Genomic DNA, 27,071 nt, shown 5'->3' on the forward strand with positions numbered 1-27,071 from the left:
TTCGGGAGAGGTTGCTGATATCAACAGGCAGCAGGCGCCACGTCGCCAGGTGTGCTGGGCACGGCCCTGTTTGTTTGTGGTTGCCCTTGGTAACGGTGACTCGGCCCTACCTGGAGCCCAGACAGGCCAGGCCTCCGGGGCCTCCTCTGGGGCCACCTTAGTCACTAGTGGGCACTGGCTCTGCCTCCTGCCCTGTCCCTCCCACATCCTGTGTCCCCCCCCTGCTCCCGGGCTCCTTCCGGTGAGAAAGGGGATCCGTTTGTATCAGGAGAGGAATGTGGAGTTTGACCTCTGTGGCCGCCGCGTCTCCTCCCTGGAAGGATCCGTGGCCCGGCCTCTTTGGGAATCAGCGCCCCGGGGCACTGACGGGACGCTCACCAGCTACCCGGGTTGTGCGGGGCCGGGGAGAAGGACCTGCGGGTTCCCTGGCCCAGTTGTGACTGAGCCGCAGGCATCCCCGGGGGGTTGCCCTGCCGGAGGTGACGCAGCCCTGTTCCGCTGCCACTGGCTCAGGACCCCTCACAGAGCAGGCAAGGGGCTCGGCGAGGGGGGGCACTGCCAGATCCCTCTGAAAAAAACGCGCTGGCCATGCCCTCAGGGAGTTGTGGGCCTGCTCGGTTTTCAGCTCCATCAGTGAGATGGGACTGGCCCTGCAGAGGCCGAATGCTAAGGCGGCACCAGCTCCTTCACGCTGAGGATGACCAAGGCCACCCGCAAATGACCCAGAGCCACTGTCTTTCCTTTTGTCAAACAAAAATAGAAGACCCAGACGGTCCTGTGAGGGATGCTATCAGAGGACGCCCTGGAGATGGGGAGAGAAAGCAGGTGAGCCTGCACCGCCCTCGCTGGCCCGACCTGAACCCGGGACAGCAGCCCTCGGCATGGTTACCTGGTAGCTCCATCCCGAGGACGTGCAGCCCCCGAGGGGGAAAGCAGGCAGGGGCTGCAGAGCCGAGGGGCGGTGGAGCGCCTGCAGCCACGTGGGCTCCAGCACTGGAGGTAGCCCCTCCGGAGAAGCCGTGCGCTTCTGTCCCTCTGGTCAGGCTGCACGGTGCTTCCGTTCTCTGATGCCGAGCAGGGTGGTCCACGTGAGAACATGCTGTGTCCTGACCACGATTGCTCCGTGGTTCTGCCAGACCGTGGTCAGCTGCTTCCCTCTTTCTTATTTGAAGGGAGGAAATAGGAAATGTACCTGAAGAATCTCATCTGTTTTCATGTAGTTCCCATCCTGGGATTTTGGTGTGAAGGGACACGTGTCCGTGTGTCCACTTGATGACGATCTTTACTAAAGTGGGTGTTTGCAGTTCTTGATGTAAACATTAGTGTTCTCTCTACGGACAGGTTGCTTCCCCCTGCCACCCCCCACCATCCCTTTTTCTCTGAGTTGGTACTTCTTGTGCATTTTCATTTGCAAGTTCATTCTAACTCAAGGTCCTTCCTCAGACATCTGCTGTCTGCATTTCACAGCAGCGTGTAAAAACAAGACCGTAGGGCTTGTAATCGGTTCCCTGGACCAGAGGCTCTTTTCTGGCAGGAACGCAGAGAATTGCTGCTTGACATTTGCTCCCCTGAACTGGGGAGCCCCACTTACCGCACCCCATGCCACAGCTCACTTCCCAATGAAGAGTACAGTTTATGCAGTTTGTGTTAGCCAGCGTCTCCTTCCTGAGGACTTGTCCGTTTTTCTACTGATGTATTGCCGTGAAGGCCAGCGAGCGCCTGGCAAGAGAAGGCACTCAGTATAAATGAGAAGATTGGAGTGCGGACTGCACAGCGCTTGGTGATGTCAGCCACAGATGGGGCTTATTGTGGGGGTCCCGGGAGGTGGGACTGGGAGAGGCCCAGAGCACAGAGCTCTCTCTCGTTCTCTGGAGGACATTCTGGGGCCATGCCAGGTGGTCGGTGTCATTGCACTTCATGCGGCTCTAGGGGGCACGGGAGGTGCAGGACACGCCTGGCTTCTGGACTGTCTTCCTAGTGGTTGCTCTTTTTAAAACTCAAGTTTCTGATACTGCATAGGGCTTTTGCTTTTGTTCTCTTTTTTTTTTTTTTGTGGTACGCGGGCCTCTCACTGCTGTGGCCTTTCCCGTTGCGGAGCACAGGCTCCGGACGTACAGGCTCAGCGGCCATGGCTCACGGGCCCAGCCGCTCCACGGCATGTGGGATCCACCCAGACCGGGGCACGAACCTGTGTCCCCTGCATCGGCAGGCAGACTCCCAACCACTGCGCCACCAGGGAAGCCCTGCTTTTGTTCTCTTAACAAGCACATCTTCCAGACAATAAATGAAAAATAATTAACGGACTTTAATTTTTAGGCCAGTATCAGATGGACAGAAAAATTAGACAAGTAGTATAGAGAATTAACCTATACCCATTTTCCTCCCTCATAATTTCCCCTATTATTAATATGTTGCATTAGCGTGGTGCATTTGTTATACTTGATGAGCCAATATTGATACATTATTAACCAAAGTCCATAATTTACATGGTGCTATACATTCTAGGATTTGAACGAATGTATAGTGACACACACCCACCATTACAGCACCACAAAGAAGAGTTTTTCTGCCCTAAGGCTTCTCCGTGCTCCACATCTCATCCCTCTCCCGATACCTGGCATCCACTGACCTTTTTACTGTCCCCATAGTTTGCCTTTTCCAGAATGTCACAAAGTTGGAATCATACAGTATGCCGCCTTTTCAGATTGGCTTCTTTCATTTCGCAAGTAGGTATTTAAGCTTCTTCCATATCGTTTCATGGCCTGACAGCTCACTTCCTTCTATTGCTGGATTAGTATTCCATTGCGTGGAATACAGATAACGATTTGTCAAAGGCAGGAGCTCTGGTGGCTTGCACACTTCTCACCAGTGTGTCAAGCGTTTAGTGAAGCCCCAGGACACAAGCCTGCACCACGTGAGGACTGTACACAGGGGAAAATTAATCACCGTGCTCCATGACCACAGGGGCTCCTTGTCTGACTGCCAGCACCATCCTACGTGCATCTGTGTGTAGCTCCCTCTATTTCCAAAGACTGTTCCTGCTTCCTAAGAATTCTCAGTGTAAAGTGAAGCAGCTCTGAGCTCAGCGATTCTGGACAGTGAGAGCGGCTGCTAAGTGTATGCTAGGTAGGGGGGAAGAAGATGGGGTGCCAGGAGAGAGGGCCCCTGTCCCAGACGAGAACATGAGTCAGAATCCTGGTGGAGTAATAATGTGACCCAGACAAATGACTGAGTGTGTATCACGCTCCTTAAGGAACTTTGTAAGACAAGCTGAGGACTATATATAGTTACCATGGCAAGAACCAAGGTTGCACTGCTGCCCACTGCAACCCACGAGGACAATTAGTCAGATCCCTGGGCGTTCTCCTGCCATTACACATTTTTAGAAAACTCTTTGAGGATGGGGCTACACGTGGTCCGGAGGGAGGAGAGCCAGGACGCAGCTATGGGCAGCTGAATCCTGCTTGCAGGTGCCAGGATCGTGGCCTTCCAGAACTGCAGGAAGCAGGTCTGATTCCCTCACCTGCCGACAGCCCTTTCTGCTCAGGGAGGGCACCGTGTTCCCCGGAGGAGAAGCTGCCCTGTGTCAGCCCCTGTTCTCAGCGCCACAAGCTCTTACAACTTCCAGTTCTCCAATGGGGAAACCGAGGCCCAGAGCGATTAGAGCCCAAGGGCCCATGGCGAGGAAGTGGTGGAGCGGAAGTCCTACCCAAGACGGGGTCTCCAGAGCTGGGGTCTTTATCTCCACTGGGTCTGTTGTCCCAGGTGCCTGTAACTGTGTTTCTTCTGACGTGATTGCAGCTGTGGCCTCATCACATTGGCCTGTGTGTCTTTCTTAACGTGCTTACGTCTGCAGGGGGCCGGGGTGGAGTCCAAGGGACTCCTCCCCACTGTCTGATCACGAAGCTCCAGCCTAGAGTGAAATGTCCACATTTAGACTCTGGTTTTGGTTCCGCTTGTGGAAATAGTTCTAGAAAAGGCAATCTGTTTTGTAGAGAACGCGAGCCCTGAGCGTGTTTGTGAGGTCCTGGGGCAGCTGGAAGACCCCCCCAGGCAGAGCCCCCAGCTCCCTCTCCTGGCCCCCGTTCCCCCTGCTGCCCGGTGAAGAGGGGCTCACCCTAGTCAGAAGTTCCTAGCCTGGGAGTCTGCTCCGTCTTCCACATTAAAGATGAAGTCCTGTATTTATGAGCGATGGACATTTCTCTTGGGGAGAGGCTCCATGGTTTTCATGACATTCTCTGAAAAGCACGCGGACTTTACAAAAGTGAACAAAAATCTGGACTCTGTAAACGCTAGGTCTTTTTTGTCTTGAGATGCGAAACTTTGTGTGGATGTGGTCAGAGGTAGTTTCAGGTTTGGGAGCCTCGCTTGATCACGATGCTGCGTTTTTTTTCTTGAGAGAACCCACCTGTTTACCGTATTTCTTCTCCCTTTAGGTGGTGAGTCCCCACTGTGCTCAAGTCCACCTGGAACAGGTAAGTCCCTGGCATTTCCTTGGGGCCCTTCCTGCCGTGCCCTCTTTGGGGAGTCTCCCGACCCCTCCAGGATCCTCTCCCTCTGTTTGAGCTGTAGCGTTTGTTCACAGAGCTCTGTAGGGACCCTGGACCACCTTGCAGTAGCTGTTTGCACACTTTCCTTAAGATGAGTGAATCATACACTCCTTTGTAAGAACTACCTTTCCCAGCAGTGATAATTACTTCAGGGATTCATTTCCCTGAGCCCGAGTTTCCCCTGCTGTAATGCAAAGATGCTCCTCGTTCATTTTCTTAGTGATAGAGAAGTGGGCAAAGCACTTGTGTCCAGGGTGTCCGTGGAGGGCACGATGCAGTGGCTTTGGAGCAGAGGCTCTGACCGATGCCTGCTTTCTATCAGATTGAAGGTAAACTCCGTGATAACACTTTCACTTTGGCAGATCTTTATTCTTGTCTGCTCTTTAAATGGATATGTTCCTTGAATGTCATTGTGCCGCTGGGTGTTTTCTTTGCCCCCCACCTCCTTACCAACCCTTGGAGGGGGTTGAGCCTGGTGTTAATGACGTAGCAGCAGCTTGCGGGACACCTGGCGCAGCGCACTTTCGGGACAACAGGATGCCGACAGCCCTCTTATTGCAAATTGGAAGTGACTCACTGTGCGGGGAGTGTGTGCCTTTCCCAGCCTCACCTGTGAGGAGAGGAGACAGGTGTGCCCCGGCGCCTTCTCCAGGATATCTACTAGGTGCGTCCTCTGTGCTTCCCAGGCTGGACGCGGCACCTTGCCCTTGGCCCCGGTTTCGCCGTATACAGAATCCAAAGTCCTGGTGGGGATTTCGCCCACCTTCCTGCTTCCTGTGCCTCTGATGGCGCGGGTGCCCTGCACCTGCTAAAGCTATGCTCTGTGAGAGTCTTTGCCGGGTAAGGCACCTCTGTGACCACCTGGGGTGTTGGGGACACAGGAATCAAGGAATCTTCATGTGGTTGTCATGCTCTGAACCCTTGGATGTTTGCCCCATGCTCGTTTTCCTAGGCCTTTTCTGGTAGCAGATCCTCTGTTTTATTGCGATGCCTTAAAAAGTGGGTGTGAAGTTCGACTAAAAATGGCAGGCAGTGGGGCTGAGAAAAAGGTCTGGGAGGCAAACCTCCCTTTGTAAATGTTAACTGAGCGGCTGAAACGTGCAAACAGGCCTCCGAGATTCCTGGAAGCCAGTGTAAAAAGGAAACCACATTATTGGCATGTGCCTTATCGGCAAGGAGGGAAAAGGCAACTCAGTGGAGAAGGTGCCACGTGGGAAGTTATGCAGGGTGTTGACTGCGTCTGGGAAAGGTGCTGAACCACAGCTGCACAGAAATGCTCCAGCCTGTGCCCAGATCGAGATGAATTATTGTTTTAGAGGGACATCGGATACAAGCTTTGAAGGGCAGCTTATCAAACCCGTTGGCATTATGTGGCCGTACCCATTGGCATGGCGTTTAGAAACAGGCAAGGGGACCCAATACTTTATTGCCTGTTTGGGTCATACCTGTGGGACTTGCACAGAACGTGGTCTACTGAGCTGTACAGTGGATGCATCACTGTTTTTCTAGGTAACCATGATCATTAGTGATGGGAGAGGTGGTCAGGCTCTGTAAGACTGAGTCATGTGTATGTTCTAGATGTTTCTGTAGATCTACAGACATGTTCACATGCATGTATAGCACAGGATATAGCAGCGATTATCTGGGGCTAGAGTCAGGTCGGGGTCCCACGCGGGCTGTGACAACAGGAGTGACCTTGAACTGAGCCCTCTTGCTTCTGGGCTCCACTTCCCTGTTCGGTACAGTGGGGATACGACCCCCTTCCTCGCAGCTCGCTGATAAGGATGGGATGAAATAACGTGTGAAGATTCTTAACTCCGGCTCTGGCACAAGGAAAGTACACAGTGAGCGGGGAAAAGCCTTATTTGTTGTTCGGTGAATTCAAGAGGGCGATAACAGGTCTCAGTTCCCCGTAGCCTTTGCTGTTTGTGTTTTGTTTTTGATGGTTGTTCTCTTGCCGTCTGCTGGGAGAGAACCAGTTCGATCGGTTCCAGAGCGTGCCCTCTGCTGCGGGAGGGTGATGGCCCCTGGACAGGCACTTCTAAGACCTTGATTCTTGCCATCCCTCATTTGGAGGCTTAGAGGAACTCAGTAAGCCCGGGGAAAAGAGCCTGTGGTCAGGCTGTAGGTGGCGTGAGAGCGTCCAGCTGGTGGTCGGTGGACTGACTGCGGGATCTTTCCACAACACAGGCCTCGTGGAGCTCTGTACTTGGCCTGACAGCTTTTTTTTGACGTCGGGGCAGTGTTGTTTGTTTTTCCATTTTATCTTTGCCTTTCCACTGCTACCCAAGGGAGTGGATTCATATCAGGGCACCAACGGAAACTCTCTCCCAGGTGCCAGTGCAGCTTTCGCTGGGACGCTGTGAGTCCACGTGTATGAGTCGCACCCACGGGCAGCACACAGCCACCTCCCCAGAGCATCCAACCCTACGGAAGCCCCGCGCTGCTTTGCGTCTGAGAGGTGCATTCTCTTCAGAGCAGCCGCCGTCCTTGAAAGAGGCCGTGTGTCTGCCTTTCGGCCTCCGGGGCCACGTGCGGGAGGCGGTTAGGGCAGTGCCGGACTCCGCCGAGGACGCAGGTGCAGGCCCTCACCTGGCGGCTGGCACGCACACACCCATTGTTTGGCTGGGCCATTGTGGTCTCTCCCACTGGAAAGGAGGTTGTCTAAGAATAGCTTCTGAAATTTGAGTCAGCTGTTTACTGAACTCAGATGGCTTTATTTCTCCTTGTTTAATTAAAGTGAAGGCAATGGATGGTTTCTGTCAAAGGTGACCTTAGGAATCAGATTACACTGTCTGAGGCTGGAGGTTCCAACCTGGGTTCTGACAGCTACACCTCTGTATTGGCGTGTATGTATGCGTGTGCAAGTGCGTCCGTGTGTGTGTTGGGACTTTGTTCAATGTCGTTTGCTTAAACTCACAAAGTCAGAGGAAGTGGTGATGAACGATGAGGTTAACACGTGGGCAGCGTGACTGTTGAGGACACATGCCCATGCGCATGTGCTGTCAGTGTCACATTTCCCACCAGTGGCTGCGTGACAGCGTCTCTCAAAAGGATTGAGTTCTTTCAGAAAGAATGCCTACCAAATTGGATAACTGGAAGTTTGAGACAGAGGGAAAGGAGTCTACTCTGATGACACTCCCTTTATTTTATTGCAATTTGGTAACAACTACACACTTCAAGGTTTCTATCTGTCAGATATTGATTTGTAAAGAAGTGTTACTGCAGCTCCTGGAAGCTTGGTCCCTCCTGCTGGCTCCTTTCCACAGCAGGCTCTCTGAACGAATTTCACGTCCTCGTCTATAAGTGCAGGTCTTCGACTGGATGCTGGTTATTCCTGCTTATAGGTTGTTTCCACCCCAATAGTAAACCTTCAGAAGCGTAGACATGGATCTGCCTACCACAGCAGAGTCTTAGCTGAGCGATTGATAGATGCTGTTTTCTGAAAGTCACAAACACGTGTACACGTGTGCACGCACACACACGTTGGGACGCACGGCTGCCCCTTCAGAGGCTGTATATCTCATAGGAACATATTTGACCAGAATCACAGTGATATTAATTTGTTTCAGGCCAACAGAGACGTGCAAACTTCCTTTGCTCTTTAATCTCTCTGATCTTTGGGAAGTAGAGAAAAAGTCTCAAGAATCCTGTTGGATCAAAGTCCAAGTCTTCCACTCGGTCAAGAGAACCAAACTTAACATCTATGTTTTTGGTAAAAGCCGGGTGAGACCCAGAGATAAAAGTATAAACGATGCTGCATTCCCGGAGTTTAACCTCGAAACTAAGTCATCTGATAGCTGTGCTCCAAGTAACCTGTCTACACAGGGATGGGTCATCTGAGGAGCCCCATGGAGGATCATTGAAGGGGCCTGTGGAGACTGAAAGGCTCAGTTAGGAGGGGAGAAGCATGACAGGCACACCTGGACTCGGGGGGCTGGGGCATGGCCAAGCACTCGAAATGGAGGGATAGGTGTGAGGCCAGAGCTTGGGGCACCATCTCCGCTGGAGAGGCAGGGTGTTCTAGCCCTGCGGTGCTGCTGGAGGCTCTGTGTTTGCTCGCGGAGAGCCTCACGCCCTATTTCCGCAGCTCCTGCACCCGAGTGGGGGCACACGCTGGCTGCTGCTGTGTGCTCAGCAAGTACGGATGGACAGGAGTGCCTGGGGATTTACAGCTTGGGGGAAGAGTGAGGAGTGTTGAGGAAAAGCTGAACAACTGAGTTGAGATGCGGCCCGGGGGCTCCCTGTTCCTGAGGTTCCCGTGCACTGGTGATCCAGATGCCCGCCAGTCCCTCCAGGGCATCTCAGAGCAGGCCGGGCTCCTGGGCTGGGTTGATGACTTTGTTACTTCATTTCTCAGTTGCTCATTTGTTGTACTTTTCTCAGTTCAGCGTCCTTTGTGAAGGTTGGGGTGCTGGGCTGGCATTAAGTCAGGGTGAGCCCACAGTGGGAATGGGAAGACCCCCTTCCATTCCTTCCAGGAATCAGCAGGACCCAGGCCAGACTGGTCAGAGCTCAGCCAGTTCGTGTTCCGGGAAGGGGGCCCTGACCTTTGCCCGGTCTCTGGCTGCAGCTGCCATCAGCACCTCTCCTAAACACGGCCCTGGGCCATCCCCACAGCTGGGTGTGTGTTCCCATAGATTTCCAGGAAGGGGGTATTTGCCTCCAGCCTTTCCTTACCCCAGGCCAAACTTGGGTCTAGCTAGCTTTGATTTCACCGGTCCCTCCCTCACCTGAAATAACATCCAGGCCCCTGGCTTTGGTCACCTTTGCGGGTGGAATTGTCAGGATTTCTGGGAAGGTGGCCCGGTGAAGAGGCCCGGCGTTTGCAATTCCTTAGTGGGAACTCCAGGTCGGCCATCAGGAGCCTTTCCTTAAGTTTCAGTTCAGGGATCTTCTGAGAAGGAGGGACAACCCTCCTCAAATTAAGAAAACCCCCCATCATAAGCCACCCCCTTTGTAGCCGGGGTCTGAAAGCTGGTGGCTATGTGTTGCTGGCCGCCAGGCCCGCCTGCAGGTGTGACGAGAAGGCTGCAGGGGACACGTGAACTCAGGGTCAGCTTGCATCCAGGGCAGCACGGAGCCCGGCTAAAGATTAAAACCCACCCCGGCTGCAGACGGTCACTCCGGCGATTGCTTCCCCGTGTCTGTTCCCGTCCTTGTGTCAGACGTCGGCATCCCCTGCACATCCACCGCCAGGTGTGGCACACACGGCGTGGCATCGCCACCACTCTGGCTCGGGTTGCCCATCATCCATGTCCATCCTCGTCCTGGGCCCCCGTGCCCAGCGCTCTGGGGTGACAGCGGTCAGCTCGCCAGGGCCTGCAGCGTCCAGCGTGACAGCTCCTTCCCAGGGAAGGGCCTTGGGAAATGTTTTCAAGGAATGACTGGGGTGTCCCCAGGTCCGAGGGCTGGAAGTCTGCAGTGGATAAGAAAACGCAGGTTGAGTGTTGTTTCTTCTCTTTTATGACACTGGTTCCGCAGCAGTCACAGGTTTTAAGTGTGGGAGGGATGCTTGAAGACGATGGTTCTGTGTGATCAGTGGTGGAAATAGCAGTAACCATTGAAGGGGAAAAACAACTGCTTATTTTTTTAATGCCCCGGATTGGGACGAAGGAGAAGCGTCATATTGCCTTAGCAGTTGAATTACCTGAGTGTATTTTTACGTGCAAGAGGAGTACTCCTTAAAAAATGCACACAGCAGCGAACTCGCCCAAGTTTAAGTCTCTGCCCGGGAGCAATGGCAGGGGGGCTAGTGACCCTGGCTGTCATTTTGGGAGCCCAGGGGTGTGGAGTCAGATTCTTCTCCAAGTTCTATATGCCCTAGGGCCCTCCTCCCCGGCCCTCTCCTGGGACCCAAGGAACGTTGGGACACAGGGGCCCGTCTCCGGAACTGGGTCTGGAGCGATCCCCCGAGTGCAGACATTTCCCGAATCGGCGTTGTAACAGCTGTTAGCTTTGTGACTTTGAGACATCATTTTCTGACCTGTACAACAGACTTTAAAAAGCACTTACTTAAACAAGCAACAAAAATTTGTTAGTTACCCTTGGTGGGATGTTAGGGGACCAACTTGTGAAATCGGATGAGAGAAGCAATGAAGCATTTGACCTTCTTTTCTTGTACGAACTGTACCTCAGAGTTAAAAATAGATGAAGGGCGGAAGTTTAATTTGGTGAGGAATTCCGCTAACAAATGTTGAGAAAATGATAGCGTTAGAACAGGTCATGTTTCAGACCACTAGTAACTGAACAGCTGGCTCTAGGCTGTGACCTTCTGTAACCTCCTTGTTCACAAAAAGGAAGCTGCTGGGGTCACGTGGACCTCACGTGAAGGACAGGCCGCCTCTTGGCCCAGTCCCTACCAGAAATCAAACCAGAATCACACCAAGCCCAGACCCACCCACAGCTTACAGGAAATACGGGGCCAGAGTGATCTGAAAAATCTTTCCAGAGGGGTCAGCAAAATCAGAACAGGGAAATTCTACTGGGTAAAAAGAACCCCAGTTGTTTTCAAATACACTGCAAGAAGAGGAGGAACCTGTGCTCCTCCGAGGAAATGAAGAGACAGGTTAAATAAACACTGTAAGACTTGATGTGGGTCCTGATTCAAACCATCAGACCGTGAAAAAACAAAACCACAACAAAACTTGTGAGACAGGGACATTTGAACATTGATTCCATATTTGTGTACAAACATGATTTCATATTTGCTTCCATTAAGGAATATATTGCTAATGATACTGGTATTTTGTTGTATTTTTTAAAAAGTCTTCATTCTAAAGGTACTGAAATCCTTATCAGATGAAGTGATGTGACGTTTGGGTTTGGCTTTACAGTGATTCAGTGAGGAGCTGTGGGGATTGGAAGCTGGTGGTACCTGAAGCTCAGGACCCTGGTCTCCACATCCCAGGGTTATAGTGCAGGATGCAAGTAATAAGGCACAGAGCTCAGGGTGGGCTGGTGATGGACACCCAGTGGCCAGTAACTGTTTCACCATATGAATCGCCCACCATGTTTCGAGATCCGCTGCCAGCTCCCCATCCTGCCCAGTTATCTTCCTGAGGGCTCAAGCCTTGCCCGCCAGCGGCCAGTGTGGCCTCCTGACTAGTTGACATCTGGAAGGACACTGTGTCTGCTTGATGAAATGCTTCACTGAAAACCTGCTGAGTTCGTCAGCACAGGACACAGAGGTGATACGTTGTTTTCTAAAATGACAATGTTTGCTTCATAAAGCCTTTTTAAAACCGTCATTCTACGTGAAGTTAGTTTCAAACCAGCCAAGTGCATTCTTACTCTTCTCTTTGGGAAGATCGTACATCTTCCTCCCCAGAGGGACTGACTTCAATATGATTTGCTCGTGAGGTACAGACGTTGAGTGAGCACAGATTTAGACCCAATGTGACAAAGGACTTTGGAAAATTAAGAGTTAAAAATGGACTTGGAAGTGTATGAGGTGGCGAGCTCCCTGTCCTTGGGGATATTCAAGTAGAGGCTGACAGCACTGCTGCAGTGGTCATTCCGAATGTGATTGGGAGATTGGGGGACTGAGTGAAAACGACAGCGAGGGTTGCTTTAGCAAAGCCAGCAGAGTATGCGATAACAAGGTTTTAGTCCAAACCAAGCAACGCACAGATAGTTTATTTAGTCAGTGGTTCTCAAAGTGTGATCTCAGAACAACAGCGGCAGCATGAATCTGGGAACTTAGAAACGCAAATCCTCTGGTCCCACCCCTGACCCCAGATCTCTCTTTTCCTAAGCCTGCCGAGTGACTGTGCTGCCAGCTGAAGTTTGAGCACCAGCTCTACGAGGAGATGTCTTCCAGGGGTGCGGCCACTCTGAGCGAGCCTGGCGGGCTGTGCGAGCTGGGCGTGGGGATGACTGAGGACGCTGCAGCCTAGGGGGACGGAGAGGGGGTGGGCTGGGCTGCCTCACCGAGATCCCTTCCTCTTGGGAACAGTCTCTCACCTCCTGATGCCCTTGTCCTCTCCCTCCTGCATAGACGATGTTGTAGTCCTTTTGTCCGCTTTCTAGAACACAGAGCCAGCTTCTTCAGGGTCTCTGTCTAGAAAACGCTCCAAGCGGCTCAGTGCATGGCGTCGGAAGTCCTCAGGTGGAAACAAAGCTCTGGCAGAGACAGTGCACGTCTTCAGAAGGAAGCGTGGCAGCATCAACCTGTCAGCCTCTACCTTCCAAAGAGGAAGGAGGGGGCTTCCCTGGCGGCGCAGCGGTTGAGAGTCCGCCTGCCGACGCAGGGGACGCGGGCTCGTGCCCCGGTCCGGGAGGATCCCACATGCCGCGGAGCGGCTGGGCCCGTGAGCCATGGCCGCTGCGCCTGCGCGTCCGGAGCCTGTGCTCCGCAACGGGAGACGCCACAACAGTGAGAGGCCTGCGTACCGCAAAAAAAAAAAAAAAAAAAAAACAGAGGAAGGAGAACTCCAGGGCTTAGCTTCCCAAGGAGCATAAGGCATCCTTGGTATAAAAAAATGATATCACATAAACTTACAACTATGACTGGATACTGTGATTATGATTCTTGTCATAATGTTATTGTGACAAATATGGGGACATTAGAATTGGGAAGTTTTCCAGATAGTTCTTAAGTGAATCAAAGATTGAATCACCTACAAATTTAAAAAGATTAAATTACAGTCACACCTCATTGTTAGTGGATTTTATGTTTGCAAACTTGCCTGTTTACTAAACTTTATTTGTAATCCACAAATCAACACTCACTGTGATTCTGTGGTTGTCCAGGGATGTGCGCAGAAGGGCAAAAATTTTGAGCTGCCTGTGGGCACGTCACCAGCTGAGGCTGTACGAGGTGCCTTCTTGTTTCAGCCTTCAGACTAATAGTATCAATAAACAGGTGTCCTTTTCAAGGTATATTTCTTTCAGTGCCACATTTTTTTCTTTTTGTTAGTGATTTCTGTTTACAATGGCTGTTGCTCATAGGCACAAGAAGGCCGGCCAGTGTCATGGTGACTTTTTAGAACATGACAACCTTGAATGAACTACAGCTGATTAGTTTTTTTTTTAAATTATAAATTTATATATTTATTTTTGTCCGCATTGGGTCTTCGTTGCGATGTACGGGCTCTGTCTAGTTGCGGTGAGCAGGGGCTACTCTTCGTCGTGGTGTGCAGGCTTCTCATTGCGGTGGCTTCTCTTGAGTGGAGCATGGGCTCTAGGCGCGTGGGCTTCGGTAGCTGTGGCTCGTGGGCTCAGTAGTTGTGGCTCGCAGGCTCAGTAGTTGTGGCTCGCGGGCTCTAGAGCACAGGCTCAGTAGTTGTGGCGCAGGGGCTTAGTTGCTCTGTGGCATGTGGGATCTTCCCAGACCAGGGCTCAAACCTGTGTCCCCTGCATTGGCAGGCAGATTCTTAACCACTGTGCCACCAGGGGAGTCCCCAATTGATTAGTTATTGATTAGGGGTCCTCAGACCTTTTCCCCTCACTTGCCCATCAGAAAGAAGAGACCCTAGCCCACTTCCCAGCTGCCTCCCCATGAACCTGCAGTGGGCAATTCTCATACAAACCTGAGAGGTGGGCAGGAGGAGAGGCCAAGCTGGGAGGAATCCACGGTGGAGGACTGAGTGGTCTTGGTTTTTGGGGTGCTAGGGTAGTCGGGAAGTTGGTGGCCCACCGTGGTGAGTAAGAGCTGGGAACCTCTTATGCATTTGGCATAAACAGGTTTGGGAGCAGACATGGTGGCCTCTGGACTGAGTCCCATCGCTGCTTCTCACTGGCTGGGTGACTTTGAGCATGTGGTCCTCAGCTCCCTTTTGGCAAAGTGCGGATGGTAAGGGTTCCCGGCTCAGGGGGCCGCCATATGGGTCATGAGAGATAGTGCAAGGAAGACACTAGGATGGGTCTGGGCTCGAATAGGTCTGGGATAAGTGGCTTTAACCATTTCTCTGCTCCATGTAATAACAGTCATGAGGAGGGTTGTCACAAGTCATCGATTTGCTTTCACATTCAGTCAAACCTGTCATTAAAAATGATCAGAATGTGTAGGTGGTTCTTGAATTGACCTGTCAGTTAACCAGCAGAATCCTGACCATGACTCACTTTAGTATTTAACTGTGTCGACACAGACAACAGTTGTCGGCACAGACAACAGTCGCCGTATGTCCTTGGTGTATTGATAGCCCTGTCTTTGAGTTCAGTCCAGTGGCTGAGGCTCCCCTGTCCTGTTTTTGCATAATGTACACCCACAATGAGTCCTCTAAACTTCCCTGCAAGTGTTATGAAAGCTGAAGGAGACTTAGGAGATGACTGGACCACATCAGTCCTCTGGATTTGCCCTGGGTTTTACACAACCTGGTTAGGTCGAGAGCGCTGATGACTGTGCGTTTCCGGGGACGTGAACACCCACCCGTGTTTGTAGCAGCAACAGATCTCTTTCTTTTGAGGCTCACGTTTCAGTGGTTTGCACAATGTTTCCTTAAACTCGGCAGCGACAGAAGCCAGCGGACGTGGTCGTCTGTGGGCTGGTTGGTGGATGAGGCAGTACAGGATTGTGGAGGCTGGGCAGCCCTGGGTAGCAGGCATTGGTCTTCCAGAGTGAATGGAGTGACCATACAGTTATTGATTGGTGGGGGGGGCCAGTCAGTTATGGTGTGACCTCATTTATTTGGTTCTCGGAGGGCAAGACAGAGTTTAATTCCAATCAGTGAGCAGTAGGTCCCAAACTTTGACGTGGCTTCCCAGCTGCTCCAGCTAAGACTCATCTTCCATTTTAATTCAACATGTGTTTGTCTTTATTTATTTATTAAAAAAAAATTTTTTTTTTTTTTTTTTTTGGGCTGCGTTGGGTCTTCATTGCTGCACGTGGGCTCTCTCTAGTTGCGGCGAGCGGGGGCTGCTCTTTGTTGTGGTACGCGGGCTTCTCTCTGCAGTGGCTTCTCTTGTTGCGGAGCACAGGCTCTAGGTGCGTGGGCTTCAGTAGTTGCAGCACGCGAGCTCGGGAGCTGTGGCTTTCAGACTCTAGAGCGCAGGCTCAGTAGTTGTGGCTCGCGGGCTCTAGAGCGCAGGCTCAGTAGTTGTGGCGCATGGGCTTAGTTGCTCTGCGGCATGTGGGAATCTTCCTGGACCAGGCATCGAACCCGTGTCCCCTGCATTGGCAGGCGGATTCTTAACCACTGAGCCACCAGGGAAGTCCCTGTCTTTTCTTGAATGTGATCCATTGTCATCCAGCATTTAATTCCACATTCACAGTCTTATATTTACCTCTCTGTTTCATTTTAAGCAACTTAAATGTGGAAAATATCCTCACCTATAAAAAGGGAACACCATTTCAGAGATGTTCTCAGAAAGGGGGCCTGCCTTTTCCTCTGGACCCCTGGATTTCAGTGGGGCCATCCTTGGTGGGAAGCTTGGGCACTGGCGCAGGATGGGCCTGCAGGACAGGACACTGCCCCACTGGGCACCACCCGGAGTGGCCTCACGTCACTGCTGCTGAAGCCCTCTCTCTGCAGAGAGCTCTCGCCCTCCCAGGATGAGTGACACTACCCCAGCGATAATCACACAGGTCCTTAACTTCCTAGAGAGTGTGTCTGGTCTCTCCTGGGGCTGCAGGTCACTCCTGGGCTCCTCATATCCCTGGCTGGCACCGAGAATGCTCCTGTTGGGAATTTGATGGTGTCTTTGAGAGCTGGATCCCCAGGCTTGGCGTGTTCTCCATCACCACGGAGTAAGGAGTCAACAGCCTGTCCTTGGGGCACCACACCTGGCCCCGTCTGCTCCCCCACCAGAGTGCACTTCCCCTCCCAATCACGTCTCTCATGCGTGAAATGCGGGAGTTGGGCTAGGACCGTCTCTCCCTCTGGGGCCCCTGATGGTGAAGAGTCTGGCTTTGAGCCGATACCGCCATGAGACACGGGGCTAGGTGCCTCTGGACTTCTCCGGTCCTCTCATGGAGCCAGGAGGCTGCCATCGTTGACCCATTTCACAGACGTGAGAAACGATGCTCAGAAGAGTTAAAAATCCTGCTGACGTGACAGGTAAAGGGACAGGTGGCCCGATTACCCCTCACCCCCGCGGCCACTCTCAGGAAGCCCCTGCCGTCCTGTGGGGACCGAGCTGGCCTAAGACAGAAACTGGAGCCCCTCAGCTCGGGGCCTCCACTACGTCTGGCCTGGAAGGAGACCCCACGTGGTTTCCTCCAGAGCGGACCCCTCCACCCCCTGGCCATCCTTCCAGGGACAGGGCTGTGAGAGCCTCCCACAACCCTCCCCGTGGTCCTCTATGGGAAGAAATGAAATGTCCTTGTTATGGAATAATTGATAAAAAATAAAGAATGCCTGTTTAGATGTAACTATAAAATGGGCTTACATGAATCTCCCTCTCAATTTAAGGAGCATATTCGACCATTTCATAAAATGAAATCCATCAGACAGCCTCCAGGGTAGACAGCTGGGGAGGGGAGGGCGGTTCTGAAGTGGGGGATGGGGCTCTGGTTCTCGGCCGCTCCTGGCCCGGCACTGGCTGTCCTTCCTCTTGTAGCTCTGGGTGTCCCGTGAGCAGGTTGAATCCAGCCTCAGACAGGTTGGGCCACCTGTTCAGCCACGGTTTTCCCCACGGTCTGATGTGTGTCCAGCCACCACCCCCTTTTTCCTTTTGGCCTCCTGGAAACTCGGGGCCCAGGGAGCGTGACAGTTCAGGAGCTAATGGAGGTATCGTGGCGCCTGCTTCTTCTTTCGGTCCAGCTATGCTCTTTGACTTCGTTTGTGTGTTTGTTTCTTGGTTTTGTGCTAATTAAAAAGGACAGAAGGAGGGTAGGCGGGCGGGTGGGCACGCACCTGTTAGTTTCTGGGACACCTGCCTTCCCAGGAACCCTGGCAAGTTTCCTGGGGGAACTTACGAGGATGGGCCTAACCTTTCTGCACCCCAGGGAGGTGGGACTCGGTGCCAGCAGGACGCGGCTCCCCGCGCTGTGTGGTCCTTCCTGGTCCCTCGCCGGTCCCTGCAGGGCCCTGGCAGGCAGCCCTCAGCCAGAGCCCGTGTCCCTGCCCTGAGCGCAGGCCTACGTGCTTTCACTGAGCCCTCTGCTCCGCTGTGGGGCTGGGGCCCCTGTGCTGCAGCCCTGAGACTGTGCTCCCAGCCGCCCCTCCTGTCACCACTCCTCCGCCTGCATCAGGCCAGTGGCAGGGAGGGAACAGGGCGCGAGGAGGGAGCTGCTTCTGCAAGGAGAAGCTGGCTGTGCCCCTCCGCAGCACAGTGAGTTCCTCCCCAGAGGGATCTGCAGGGCCTCCACTTGCACTTGGCACGGAGTCTGTCCCTGGCGTCTCTCCTCTGTTTGCCCCTGTCCTCGCTGGGTGGCGATGGGGCAGTGAAAGTCGCGTGGAGCACCGAGCCCTGGCCCTGCCCCCCGCCCTCTGCTTCCTGGGGGCAGCCACTGCCGGAGCTGAGGACCTCTGCCCATCACCCCCTCTGGGGACATCGGACTTGATTGTGAAAGCACTGTCTCCACCCTCCTGCCCTGGGGACGCCTCCCTCCCTTCTTTCATCAGCCTCGGGGTTACGTATGCTTCAGACCAGCCTATGCAGCTCAGAATTCTGATTATTTGGTGACAAGTAAGCACAGACATAATCTCAGTGTGAACAAAACCTTGCTTCTCATAGTTGAGCTTGGGGGTTACCTTAGTTTCCTAACTTAAGAGGGGTGTGTATTTTCTAGTAATTCATCGTAATCACTGCTCACCTGTAGGAGCATTAAGAAAAGAATTCTTCAGGTGGGCAATCCTAAAAAAATTCTTAAGGTGGGCAGTCCTGATGATGAATTGTTTTTTGGTATTCTCGTTCTGGAAGGGAACGGTGTCTTGCTGGCTGTCTGACTTTGGGAAGATTTCTTTCCCAGAGTCTTATTTCTTTGAATGGCGCTGTGGTCCTGGATGGTTACTGTGTTTGATGTGGGCTTGTGGGGAAGTTGCGTTTCAGGGGCCAATCCCTGCCTGGTGCCCGAGTGCAAAGCTGATATTCATTTAGCACTTTCTACCTGCTAGGTGCTGTTCTCAGCTCTGCACATGTTTCCTTATTTAATCCTCCCAATACCTCCACTTTCCAGATGAGAAAACTGAGTAACGGAGAGGTAATTTCTGAAGGTCAGACAGCTGGGGCCTCACCTAGGCGTTAGGATTCCAAAGCAGGTGCACATCACCCCTGTACCCTGCTATCCGGGCAGTGAGTGAATGAATGAGTGAACAAATGAATGCCTTTATATTTGAACTGGATGTGGGTAGCTGTTACCTTTCAAATTTTTTTTTTTTTTTTTTTTTTGTGGCTCTGCCCCACAGCAAGCGGGATCTTAGTTCCCTGACCCGGGATCGAACCCATGTGCCCTGCAGTGGACGCGTGGAGTCTTAACCACTGGACCACCAGGGAAGTCCCTCAAAAAGTTTTTAAATGTACTTTTAACTCCATTTTCCTGGAGAAACAAACACAGAATGTACAGATATGTTCAGCTGATCTTAATGGAGCCCCCTCCCCAGTCCCCAGCCTGGCGGTGACCTCTGTGCACTGCCACCAAGTCCCGTGCTTCCTTGTGAATCTGGCTGTGGTTATGCAACGTGCCTTTTGTTCCTTTTTATAAGACCTTTCACAACGCAAGTTTCGGGGCTGGTCAGCGTGGCTGGGACCAGCACACAGGTCCGGCAGCTCTGGGGAAGCTGGCACCCTTGATGTGTCCTCAGGCCCGCCAAGGTCCCGGTATGGCATTCGCTAAAGGTCTTTCTTTCTTTGCTCTTCACCCGAAAGCCAGAGGGGGCGAGGGGAGGTGGGAAGCAGGGGGTGCAGCCTTCACCTGCTCCAGCCCAGGGATCCCAGTGCCACCCTTCTCCCCGTGAGCGGGCGCGGGGAGCCAGCCTGGTGAGAGCTGCGACCAGCTCCCCGGTACGGTCGGCAGTGTGCCTGGAGAGGGAGGCCTCTGCTCCGGTTTCGCCTTGCGGGGATCTCACCAAACGCCTCCACAGGGTGATCTGGAGGATCCTGTTGGTGAGCACGTGTGTCACAGTAGCCAGTACCCGGGTGGGCGCAGCATATATGAGAAGAACCCACATTCGACGGTCTGTGGGGACAGGCTGTACTTGATGGTCAATGGGTTGTCTGAAGTTGGTGTTTCACCACCTGGCTGTGCAATGGAAAATTTCTTCCTAATAACCAACCACCCCCTTTTCATTGATTCCATATGTTATAACCTTGGGGCGGTGCAGAGAGTGGCTACTCTTCAGCTGCTATTCTTTTTAAATTTTTTTTTTTTTTCGGTACACGGGCCTCTCACTGTTGTGGCCTCTCCCGTTGTGGAGCACAGGCTCTGGACGCGCAGGCTCAGCGGCCACGGCTCACGGGCCCAGCCGCTCCGCGGCACGTGGGATCTTCCCGGACCGGGGCACGAACCCGTGTCCCCTGCATCGGCAGGCGGACTCTCAACCACTGTACCACCAGGGAAGCCCGACTGCTATTCTTTTAGATGATGAGTGTGTTTAAGCCACTTACATAGTAAATGTACCCCATGTATTTATTATTATTATTTTTTTATACATTTATTTATTTATTTTTGGCTGCGTTGGGTCTTTGTGGCTGCGTGCCGGCTTTCTCTAGTTGTGGTGAGTGGGGGCTGCTCTTCGTTGTGGTGCGTGGGCTTCTCATTGCAGTGGCTTCTCTTGTTGCGGAGCATGGGCTCTAGGTGTGCGGGCTTCAGTAGTTGTGACATGTGGGCTCAGTAGTTGTGGCTCTCAGGCTCCAGAGCACAGGCTCAGCAGTTGTGGCACACGGGCTTAGTTGCTCCGCGGCATGTGGGATCTTCCCGGACTAGGGCTCGAACCCATGTCCCCTGCATTGGCAGGTGGATTCTTAACCACTGTGCCACCAGGGAAGCCCCCCATTTATTTTTGTTATCCTAAAAATAAAGCTAGGTCGATATTCGTTACTGAAATGTTAAACAGTATCCCCCTGCCTCTTAACATGGCCAGATCACCCCTCTGACTCTTTGAAATTATTGCTAGGTTTATTCCTTCCTTCTTCCTGCAGACCTCTGTGTTTTGCTGCCTGCTGCCTTCAGGACACCGCTCCCAGGGCTGAGCTGCATCTGGGAGCCAGCAGCCAGTGCCTCTGCTGTGTCTTCAAGGGGGGAATGTAGAGCTTAGACGAGAATTCACACCCTGGTTGTTTCTGTGCAGTTGAGGTCAGTGCGGTCGAGAAGACCAAGGTAGACAGAACATGCATACGGGGCCCCTTTGCTGGGGAGATGACATCTGAGCTGAGAGCTGCAGGTGGGGCTTGAATAAGTGGGTGCAGAGCATGTGCAAAGGCCCTGGGGCAGGAGGGAGCGAATGTGTTGGGAGAACTGAAAGGAGGGCTGCGAGGTGAGGATGGAGAGTGAGGGAGACTCCATGAGGTAGGCTGCTGGGTTGGGGCTCACCCAGGGCCTCCTGAGCCAGGCCAGTCCCCACCCTTCACCCTGTGGCAAGGGGACATGAGAACGCTGCATTAGCATCAACCCCGGCAACACAGGCTTGATTTGTCCACCGTGTGTGTGTGTGTGTGTGTGTGTCTAAGTGTGCTTGTGACAGGCATGGGTGCTGCTGTGTCTTCACGGGGAAGTGTCCGTGGCTTCCTCTTCTCTGCCGACATGCGTTCACTGACCCCTGAGTGGTTCTCATTAAGGCACTGCTTTCTCTGTTCTCGTTTTCCTTTCACACCATTTCATGCTTTCCCAGAAAACACATGAGAATATGTCGCTGTAAATGCTATTAATGCATTTACTCTGTGCTGGGCCCTGTTGTGGGTCTGTGACAGGCCTTTGCTGCTTTAACTCTACAACAACCTTGCGGAGAAGGTTGCTGTAGTGATCAGCCCATGTTACGGGTAAGGAGCATGAGGCACAGAGAGGGCATGCTGCCTGCTCAAGGTCACACAGCTGGAGCATTCAGGGTTCTGTTACCTGTACTTAGAGGCCTTCATCTGAAGGAGAGCAGGGCCTGGTAATGCAGGGACAGCCTATGTGGCTAACCCTGGCCTTGGGTCAGCCGGCTGTCCCTGTGTGGCCCTGCGTTCACAGCCGCCAGGGCCGGAAGGGACTCCGGGAGATGCCCGGAGGGTGGCCATGGTGAGCAGTGTGGGTGTGGTTCTAGCCCAGGCCGCACTGCTTACTTGCTGTGTAGTGGGGCTTACTCCGAACGTCCTCCCTTCCTCTTTCCTGCCCTTTGCGTTGGAGGGTGACGGGGCACATGGCCTATAGCAGCTGTTGTCTCTGCACCCTGAATCCGAGCCCTCACGTAAGCCTTTCAGGTTGTCCCCGAGGCTCTGCTGGGGCCCTTGGCGATGCGGCGTGGTTGCGGTGTCGTTGCCGCGTTGAATTTGTCAAGCACTTTTCGTGGAAGCCTACAGGAAGCCAGCGATCCGCCTCTCATGGATGGTTATTGGAGACGCGGAGCCTGGCGTCCTTTGGCCTGGACACGGTTGCTGGCTTTGACTGCAGCGCCCTCCTCCAAACCCTTCGACGGCGCATTCTGCATCCAGAGTAAGGTCTTCAGGGGTTTGTTTACTGTCATGCATCGACTACATCTTTTCCTTGAAAAAGTATAAGATACAAGGGCCCCTAGTAATTCTTGGCCTCCTGTCAGGGTAGCAGAGGTTCGGCTGTAGATTTGAGGTGGTGCAGGATGTTTGACTGAACCAAGTAAGCCTCAGGTCAGCTGGGGGCCCGGGGGCCTGGAGCCCCACGCACCCTGGGGAGCCAGCGGCTCCTGGGAGGTGGTGTTGCCCAGTGGATGAGGATCCCGCCTCCTGCTCTGCCCCATACACCACGCACGTCTGTGAGCGCAGGGGACCACCTCCCCGCCGGGCACCGTGGGTGCCTGTCTTTACTCAGCCCGGGCGGGGCCCGCAGGGTGTGCGCCCGGGGAGCAGCTGCCCTCCCACTCTGGACACGTGCTTTGGCCTTCGTCCCCCGCGAGCTTCCAGTGGCCTTTTCACGCCGGTCGTCCCCACCAGGACCCCAGGACCCCACTGTTCTCTCCCTCTGTTGTTTGGAAGTATGTGGCTGTCCCTCGTCTGCTCCCAAACGGTGGAGTGCCTGTCTGAACTCCAGCCTTCCTTCCAGCGGTCTGCCCTCTTAGAAAAGCGCCGTTATCAGTGGCAAAGCATTTCTCTCCCAGCGATACTTGGGCCAGTGTCACCATGTGTTCTGGACTGAGCTACCCCTGGTCTTGGCGAATGGTGCACCAGTCTCTGTTCTCTCTTTTTTTAAAAAAAAATTAATTAACTAATTAATTTTTGGCTGCACTGGGTCTTCGTTGCTGCGCGCGGGCTTTCTCTAGTTGTGGCGAGCAGGGGCTGCTCTTCATTGCGGTGCGCGGGCTTCTCATTGTGGTGGCTTCTCTTGTTGCAGAGCACGGGCTCTAGGTGCGCGGGCTTCACTAGTTGTGGCTCGCGGGCTCTAGAGCCCGGGCTCCGTAGTTGTGGCGCACGGGCTTAGTTGATCTGCGGCATATGGGATCTTCCTGGACCAGGGCTCAAACCCGTGTCCCCTGCATTGGCAGGCGGATTCTTAACCACTGCGCCACCAGGGAAGCCCTCTCTGTTCTCTTTTAATAACAGAAGTTTGTGTCGGCATGCAAATGTCATGGTGGTCACTGTGCTCTCTTGAAAGATGGCCACATGATTGCAGAATTGCTATTGCTACATCTATTTCAAATATAAAAATAACCTCATTAGGAAAATAAATGAGTTTTAATAATTTGAAAAATATGTTAAACGAGAGAGCCCCCGGGCAGGTCATCTAGTTCTTTATCTGGTGGATGGCTCACTCCTCTCTGTTTTGGATCCGTGGACTCAGGGTTTGCAGGGCTGCACCAGACCTTCGAAGCGCTGGATCCAAAGCTGTCATTTTATCAGGGAGGCCAGTGACTTCATTGGGGTCCCAGGACTACATAGTGGTCTAAGCAGATGAGCTTTGGGCCTCAAGCAGCACCTTTAAGGAGAAGCAGCCCCTCAAGCAGCCCAGGCTTTGTGGGTTACCTTTCGTATGTTTAACCTTTAGCACGGATTCCACCTGTGTCTCTTCCCTTTGCCCTTATTTTTCTTAGCACATTTAGAAGTTGAGAGCTGTGATAAGCATGTGCCAAAGGGGACACAGGTGAAGGAGGCTGGGCAGGGCAGAGGCAGGTGGGGATGGTGCTGCATCGCCCTGGAGACCAGGAGGAACACGGCAGGTGCTGTGCTGCTATCACCCGGGGCGCTGGCACAGGTCTACGGAGAGCGGTGGTGGCCTGCAGCCCTCAGCCTCCGAAGGCTCCCCAGGAAGCCTGGCGGACAGCTCTCTTCTCACAAAACAGCAGGAGAAAAGGCGTTTGCAGCACAGATCTGGGGGCCAGGGGTCTACAAGTAGAGAGGCTTCTTTAGACTTCCACGAGCTCAGGATGCAGGGTTTCTCATGAGCAAGGGACTGTCTTCAAGAATCTTTTGTACGTTGGTTCTCAGTTATTACTATTTTTTTTTTGTGGTACGCGGGCCTCTCACCACTGCGGTCTCTCCCGTTGCGGAGCACAGGCTCCGGACGCGCAGGCTCAGCGGCCATGGCTCACGGGCCCAGCCGCTCCGCGGCATGTGGGATCTTCCCGGACCGGGGCACGAACCCGTGTCCCCTGCATCGGCAGGCGGACTCTCAACCACTGCGCCCCCGGGAAGCCCTCTCCGTTATTCTTAAGGCATGAAATATACTGTGATGATAAAGGGAGACTTTGGCTTTTTAGCCCCAAAAGTAGATAAATTCTCTGCTTCCAAGTAAAGACTCACAGAGACATCACATGTCACCTTCCTGACAAGCACGGTGTTTGGGCATGGTCAGGCCCCTTCCACTGGGCGTGGGGCGTGCCCCTCTCTATCTGCTCACGGCAGAGCTCCCCGGGCAGCCAAGGGGCTTCTATCCAGTGTATCTGGGGTCCCGTCCCCTGCGTATCATCTGCTTGGTTCCAGATACAGCCCCAGAATGAAGTTTTCTCCCGTTGCAGGATTTCATGCACATCAAATCTCAGAAACTGGCTTAGAAGTGGTAATTTGCTCACGGTTGCTCTAATCCTCCAAGCGTAGGGCTAGACTAGCTCCCCAGGGAAGAGCTCCGCTAACTTCAGTGATTCCAGTCTGACCCAGGGACAGGCTGAGCAGGGTGGGCTGTGGACCATCGGGGGCCGGGGGATCGAAAGAGTCCAGAATTTTGGTGTCAGAAGTTGCTACTGCATCTTCACTGTGATATTCTAGACACCTAATGGTACTTCTGAATGCTTTTTCCCAAACCGTGAAGTGAGGAGAATCACATCTCCGTCCTGGGGTTCCTGCTGGGAAACAGGTGGCCGACCACGAGTGGGTCTGCTTCCTGACCTCAGTCACCTGTGGCCTCTTACAGGACAGTGCCGGTGGAACACTGCTGCCTCCCATAGTGAAGCCCGGGGGGCTGCGTGGTCGATGGACCCAGGCCCTGTCGCCCCAGGCACGGCTGGCTGCTGTGGGGTGCAGGGGCAGCACGGCGAGGAAAGGAGGCAGGGACTTTCTCTCCAGCCTCTTGGGGGCCCTGACTTGCCGGAGGGCCTCCCTTTTTCATCCTAGAGATCCCCTCCTCACTCTTCCCCTCCTGTGTACCTGTTCTGGCCTCACTGGTTCCCTTGCTGGTCCCTGAGATGCAGACAGTCCCACCGCAGGGCCTTGGCACTGGCCACACCCCCCTGAGTGGCATCGCCTTCATGTGATGTCCCTCAGCCCACCTCCACGCTAGGCTTCTCACCTAAGGAGTGGCCAGGAGCCTCACCGGCAGGCTGGGGTGAACAGTCGGTATGTATGGGGCAGTCCCAGCCCCTGTCATCCAGTTAGGTGATGGGGGCAGGTACTGGAAGGCATAGAGGGCCTGCCTTCAAGGAGTTCGTTCTTTATTGACAAACTTACGCTTATGGATGGTGTCAGCTTATCCTAAATGGGTGTGTGTTACTTCAGTGTAAGTTGGCAAAGGACACAGCTCAGGCTGCAGGTGAAACTGAGAAATGCTGGGAGGGTAGGCCGAGGCCTGGCCTTCTGATTGTATTGCTTGTACGTATGTATGTATTTGTTTAATTATCTTTCATGCGTGTATGTGTGTGTGTATGTTTCTATCATCTATCTATCTACCTAACCCTATCATGTATCTATCACCTGTCCAATCTATTTGTCTGCCTATCTACCATCTAGCTGTGTATTTATCGTCTATCTAGCTGACATCCATCATGCAAAGGGTGGTGGAGCTCAGGACTTGCTGTGGGTTTGGGCTGTTTCGGACCCTCTGTGAAGCTGCTGAGCCTTGAGGCTGCTGCGGGGAGTGTGGGTGCTACCCCTCCAGGCCCACCCTCACTGCCCTCTTGGGGCCTGGTGTTTCCCAAGGCCCGGAGGCTGCCCAGCTCTCTGCCTTCTAGGGCAGGAAGTATCTCGCGCTCCTGTGCTAATTCTGGGGGAATTACAGAGCAAAACTAAAACGGTTCTCTTGGACCGACCTTCAGGTCAAACCAGGAGAGAGTACGGAAGGAGTCTCTGTGGCCCCCTTGAAACTCAGCTTCCGTGTGTCAGGAATGACAAGGGACGTTCCCTCTCCGGCTAAGCAGCGAGGAGGGGGCGGCCTGGCGGCGAGCAGCTTGGCCTGGTCACATCCGTGCTTGTCAGCAGGTGGGGCTGGTCTGCAGGGCCCCCGTGGCCTTCCCTCCCCCCAGGGTATTGTCTTCTCTCCTGCTTTGCTTTGTCACGTGTGTTCGCACAGACCAGTTTGCAGAGTGAAAACGCAGAGAGGTTTGTAAGTATCGGAAGACAGAATCAATCCCTCTGTGCTGGTTGGTAGTAGGGAGCAGCGGTCTCCAGTCAGCTTTGCGTACTCACCCCCAGGTTGGCAGCTTCCTCCCTGTTTGCCTTCCAGGAGGGCGTCTGAGTTCTGTGACTGTGGCCGTGAGGCCTGAATGCCACACCAGGAGCTGGAACTTCATCTGAGCCGACCCTGGAGGCATTACACTTTCTCAAGTTACAGAAGTGAGCTATGTTCTAAGCAGAAAAGGAAAAAAATGCACATAGAAGAAAAAATGTAACGGGACATTCCAGAAGCAAACTTCTGCCCCGTCCACCTGCACTCTGGCCACACATTGCCGGGTGTGCGTGTATAGGAGTGAGTGGGTCTGTGTGTGAATCATACTCTGCACCGGTGAGCGGCCATGTGGCCGTCTGGGGTCGTCAGCGCTGTTGCCGTCACAGGTCACGGCCTCTCTCCAGGCTCACACATGTGTCGCCATCTGCAGGGTGGCATGGTTTATCTGATGTAACTGAGGCGCCGTGGTTGACCTCTTAGGCTGTTGTCTATTTTTTGCTGTTACACACATCACAGCGCAGTGAGCGCCCCGTCCATAGAGACTCACGGACTTTTCCATTAATTTCCTCAGCGTCATTCCTCACATTGCTAAGTCACATGCTTCAGACCTTTTAAGGGCATTTTATATTTACGGACAAGCTGTTTTCTGAAATGCT

At 53.3% G+C, this 27,071-nt stretch overlaps 1 protein-coding gene across 4 annotated transcripts in view; it reads left to right on the plus strand.

Annotated features, from left to right (window-relative positions):
• The window catches only part of TNS3 (tensin 3), a 228,205-nt gene that overhangs the window by 72,162 nt on the left and 128,972 nt on the right, over nt 1-27,071 (plus strand). For 3 of the 4 annotated variants that reach the window (XM_067745699.1, XM_067745698.1, XM_067745696.1), the window contains exon 4: nt 4,437-4,475. The exons of the other annotated variant lie outside the window; for it this stretch is intronic. Coding sequence is in view for 1 of the 3 variants with exons in the window: in XM_067745696.1 (XP_067601797.1) it covers nt 4,437-4,475 (39 nt within the window). In the remaining 2 variants the exon portion in view is untranslated. The remainder of the gene's footprint in view (nt 1-4,436; nt 4,476-27,071) is intronic. 4 annotated transcript variants of the gene reach the window in all.

Source organism: Pseudorca crassidens, chromosome 8, assembly GCF_039906515.1.
Source record: "Pseudorca crassidens isolate mPseCra1 chromosome 8, mPseCra1.hap1, whole genome shotgun sequence".
NCBI lineage: Eukaryota > Metazoa > Chordata > Mammalia > Artiodactyla > Delphinidae > Pseudorca > Pseudorca crassidens.